We start from the raw sequence: 5,000 nt of genomic DNA on the forward strand, positions 1-5,000 counted from the left end.
CTGGTTTTGGTCAGTCTCACTGACCAGGTGTGTGTTTCTGAATCATTTCAGAGGAACGTCACGACGAGAAGACAGCTTGAGATGGTTAGTTAAGCTCCCGTCACCTTGACCCGACTGATATCATTCACACTTTCTGCTTGTGTCTGCTTCCAAAACCCTCAACCGACCCACACCGTACCTAGTGTGCGTGTAAACATCTGAAGCACGCCGAGTTTGACCCTGAGAATCAGAAGCACAGAGAGACGGGCGGATCCTCCGCTCTCTTCTGCACAGAGAACTAGAACAAAAGAGGTTCTCATGACGACGGACCCTGTTTGTGAGCCGCTTATTCACGGAGCCTCTTGTGTCTTTTTCTGCGTGTCCCACTTCAGCGGGTCCAGATGAAAGACCACCATCGGACACTGAACTAATTGGTCACGATGAGACAACAGACGGGCCTCATTCACACAAAGCCTTCGGTGGATCTCCCTGTTCTTTTACTCAGTAAATAACCCCAAATATCAGCCGCCCTGAACGACAGACTGAGCCGACAAACAGAAAACAGACAGATCGGTGAAGGCCAGAGACCTTCAGCTGTTCATTAGATTTGGAAGCAAAAAAAAAAACAACCAAAATATCTCCCCCAGAAGTGATCCGAGGTTCTCGAGCAGACTCACTCTAGTATTGTGGATTTCACCGAGCTCTTTCCTCTGCAGCTCTATCAGAAGAACACAGCCCACATTAATATTGTTCTGCAAACCACATTTTATTTCCTTCCTTCCCAATCACACTTTCTGCTGGTATCCATGTTTCCAAAACATGAAAGAAACTCAGAGTACAATGTTAGGTTGAAACCACATCTGAAATCAGTAAACAAAGCATAAAACATTTGATGACCTGTAAATTTGTGCTTTTTTTAAATAGCGTATTATATTTCTAAAGAGCCTTTTTTATTTACATGTCTTCATTTATGCATGTTTAGTCTAAGAGAGTGGGAATAGTTAAAACAACTCCAATGAATAGACATTTGAAAGATGCATCACAACATAAACCCTTATTCTAACACAAATGTCTCAAGAACATAAATCACCTGCAGCATCAACATAAAGCATCTGAACTACCTGAAGAGAGAAGCTTCACCTTTCAGGGTCAGACTGAAATGAGCTCTCTGAAGAGCGCCACCTTCTGGACGTTCTCACACATTCAGCTTCTCACACAAAACCTCTGAACACTGGTCTGTTTGAGTGACTTAGAGCTCAAGCGAGGCTTTCTTTGATTGGTTTGTATTAATGGCCTGACATCCAATGAGGTGAGTTTGGGGCGGGACCATGTATTTTGACAGCCCAATGAGAGAAGAGTTTGAGGAAACACACTTCTGCAGCTCATCCTTCAAATTCAGCAGTTCCACATTAATTACATATTAATTAAGTACGAAAGGTTATCGATTACTACTATTGCAATTCTGATTTGTTGTTTTTTTTTTCAAAAGTGGGAGATAATTGGGTGATCCTGAGAAGTAAAGTCCAATTCTGAAGGGGGAAAAAAAAGACTATGTTCTCAGAATCGCAAGCTTAAATCTGAGTTCATATCTCACATTTTTGACTTGATCAGAATTGCAACTTTATTTCTCAGAACTGCAATTGTTTTTTTTTTCAGAATTGTGAGTTCGTACGGCTCAATTTAGAGGAAAAAAACACCAAGTTTCTGAACTTATTTTTCAGAATTGCGAGTTTATATTTTGCAAATGTGATTTTTTTTAATCACCCAAATCTGAGGAAAAAAAAGTCAGAACTGCGAAAAAAAAAAGCTCTTCAAATAAGAAACCTTTTTTATTTCTATTCAGTAGTGTTGGGCACAGTGTGGCGGCGTGGTCAGAAGCAGCTCTGGTCGCACGGTCCAGGTCCTTCACTCTAGAGTGACGCTCACTTCAGTCATGGCCGGACGCTTGGGCCTGCTCTGGCCGGTGTGGACCCGTGTGTGGTTCTGGAGCTTGGCGGCACTGGCGAAGGCTTTGGGGCAGTAGGCGCAGCGGTAGGGCCGCTCCTGTGAGTGACTGCGGCGGTGCCGGGCGAGCTCCGAGGAGCTGCGGAAGCGCCGGGGACATTCGGGGCAGCAGAAGGGCCGCTCACCCGTGTGGATGCGCTCGTGAAGGGCCAGCTCGCTGGAGGTCAGGAAGGTGCGCTCGCAGTGAGCGCAGGAGAAGGGCCGCTCGCCTGTGTGGATCAGGTGGTGCCGGGTCAGCGCGAAGGGCTTGGCAAACATCTTCCCGCAGTAGACGCAGGGGAAGGGCCGGGCCCCGCTGTGGGCCAGCAGGTGCTCCTGGAGAGCGCGCTTCAGCTTAAAGCTTTTGTGGCACTGCGGGCAGGCGTGGGGCCGCTCGTCACCGTGTGTTTTGTCATGCTTGATAAGCTCCCCGAGTGAGAGGAAGCGCTTGCCGCACTGAGAGCACAGGTAGGGCCGCTCGCCCGTGTGCATGCGCTCGTGCCGCCGCAGGATGGACAGCTGCGTGAAGTTCTTGTCGCAGTACGGGCAGCGAAAGGGCCGCTCGCCGGTGTGTGTCGCAAGATGCTTCTGGAGCCCGGCGCGGAGCCCGAAGCGCTTGCTGCAGACGGGGCACTGGTGAGGACGCTCGCCCGTGTGGCTCAGCTGGTGCCGCTTGACGTCGGTGCGCCGCGTGAAGGTCTTCTCACACTGAGGGCACTTGAAGTGCGTCCGGCGGCGGTGGGTGCGGCGGTGCAGAGATCTCTGCAGCAGCGTGTCGAAGGCCTCTCCGCACTGGTCACAGCGGTACTGCTGCAGGGCGCTGTGTGTCCTGCGGTGCGTCACGAGAGCCCCGAGTGAGCCGCTGGCCTCCCCGCAGATGGAGCAGTAGTGCGGCAGCTCGTCGGCGTGGCTCTTCTTGTGGTGTGCCGTCAGCAGGCGCAGGTTGGAGAAGGCGCTCTGGCAGACACGGCAGGTGAAGCTGGCCTCTCCGTGCAGCTTGCGGCAGTGTTTGGTCAGATCCCAGGCGTGCTGGAAGGTCTTCTGGCACTGGCTGCAGTGGAAAGGCCGCTCGCCCGTGTGTGTCAGCTGGTGTCGCTGGACGTCCGACCGGCGTGTGAACTTCCTGCCGCAGGTTTCACACGCGTGCCGAGCGCGAGGGTTGTCGGTGGCCGGAGGCTCGGATTTGAGGGTTTTCCGTGTGCGATATGTGCCGCTTGAAGGAGCTGTGCTTGGAAGCTCGGAAGAGCCATCTATGAGAAACCAGAAGAAAACCATCTTGAGATTAAAGAACATCTCTCCGTTACTATAATCTACCGCAATGACCATAAAATAACAATCTCAATCAATTTTTTAAATCTCCTTTAAAGTTGGCCTATAAACTATATACAAACACTGCTTTAACAGATATTACAGACAAGATTAGATGAACACGAGACCAATCAGATTGGGAAAGTGCTGATTAGAAAGCGCTATATAAATAAAAGTGATTGATTGATTGAATGATGAAGTAGCATATATGTGACTGCAGGAAATATAGACCTCTTATCCCAAAGTAAAGGAAAAGAACTGGGACACACTGAGGTGACAGGAAGATGACCTTTAGGGTCATTTGTACCTTAAATTTAGGAAACGAGGGGTCACAAGAATGACATAGTGAAGTGCTTTCAAGTTTCTGTTTTCCATGGAAAAGTACAGCTGTTATGTGTTTGTAAACTTAAAGTGAGAATAAGATTACATGGTCCTTGTGAAAGCTGCCACGACAAACACACACTCTTCAATACCACTAGCTGCTTTATAATGGCCTATTATGGCTAATGTAAGGTTCATATTTTGGGTTTGGGATTTTTCATTCAGACCAACGCAAAAAGACCAACAAGCGGGCGGCAAATATGCCAATGTTTCTTGATGACATCAACACAAAACAGCCTTTTTAGATTTAAACTTTGCAGGATGTTTTCATTTACTTACACACCGCATAAAAGCTCATTTTCAACAATCCATAAAAGAGGCACTTTTACACATCTGACAGCACACAAAACATACACTGTGTTCCGATAGTTTTGCATCTGAACGTATGAGTAGAGAAAGAACTGCAGTACCGTTATGATCTCCATTCGGGTCAGCAGCACTCCTGGAAACAAAAGATTGAAGAATATTTTAATCCTGAAGGATGAAGAGTGGCGTTTCAGTCTCGCTTCACGTCTCACCATTCCTCTGTGATGTTCTCTGCTTTAACTCGTCGACGTGGTGTTTTTACCACGGTTTTGGGGTCAGGCGCCTCTGTACTTTTTCTGGGCCTTCCTCTGCCCCTCCGCTGCGGCGGCGTCCGGTCAGCTTCTGATTCGGGAAGCTTGACTTCCTGTGGCTCAGGCGTGTCACTTCCTGCAGCGGCCACGTCTCTCTCCTGGTCTGTGTTCTGCTGGCTGGGCTCATCTTTCAGGACTTGGTTCTGGGGTCTTTCAGGGACGTGCTGCAGCACCACCTCCTCGGCCTCCTCCTGGCTGCTGAGCTCCACCTCGCTGTAATCGGTGACGATGATGGTGTCGGAGCCCAGCGGACTCAGGATGGCCAGCGTCTGCGGCTGGACATGATACAGAACCGGCTCGGACAGAGCCAGGCGTGCAGACGGAGGCACAGAGAGAGACGAGACAATGCAGTCTCCGGACGAGCGAGGAAGAGAGCCTGAGAGAGAAAGGTCAAAGGTCGCCAGGGACGTCTTACAAAGTGTCCCAGTGACACGCAATCAACAGTGCATTACACATGTTACGTTTTTGTCCTAACTAGCTGCTAACTATTTTAAAAACATCTTGAAGACATCTTAGATCTTGAAGATAAACTAAGGCAAAGGTATCACAACTGTAAACTTCATCTGGACCAGCAAGCGTTTTTCATAAAGATGCTATCAGTCACTCAGTATGTACATTTAATATTGTTAAAAAGATTTAATATTTATGAATTAGGGTTTATTATTATGAACTAAACCATAGTCCAAATCATTTAGAATGCAGTGTGCTTCCAGACAGGCTCCGCCCACAGAC

General features: G+C 48.5%; 1 protein-coding gene across 1 annotated transcript in view; it reads right to left on the reverse strand.

Annotated features, from left to right (window-relative positions):
• Positions 1–796: 796 nt before the first annotated feature.
• Positions 797–5,000, reverse strand: part of si:zfos-932h1.3 (zinc finger protein 502) — a 9,941-nt gene continuing 5,737 nt past the window's right edge. Inside the window, exons 7-9 of the mRNA XM_043230687.1 lie at positions 4,170–4,644; positions 4,062–4,093; positions 797–3,212 (exon numbers count right to left, since the gene is read on the reverse strand). Coding sequence (XP_043086622.1) covers positions 1,885–3,212; positions 4,062–4,093; positions 4,170–4,644 — 1,835 coding nt within the window. The 3' untranslated portion in view covers positions 797–1,884. The remainder of the gene's footprint in view (positions 3,213–4,061; positions 4,094–4,169; positions 4,645–5,000) is intronic.

Source organism: Puntigrus tetrazona, unplaced genomic scaffold, assembly GCF_018831695.1.
Source record: "Puntigrus tetrazona isolate hp1 unplaced genomic scaffold, ASM1883169v1 S000000223, whole genome shotgun sequence".
Classification (NCBI taxonomy): Eukaryota; Metazoa; Chordata; class Actinopteri; order Cypriniformes; family Cyprinidae; genus Puntigrus; species Puntigrus tetrazona.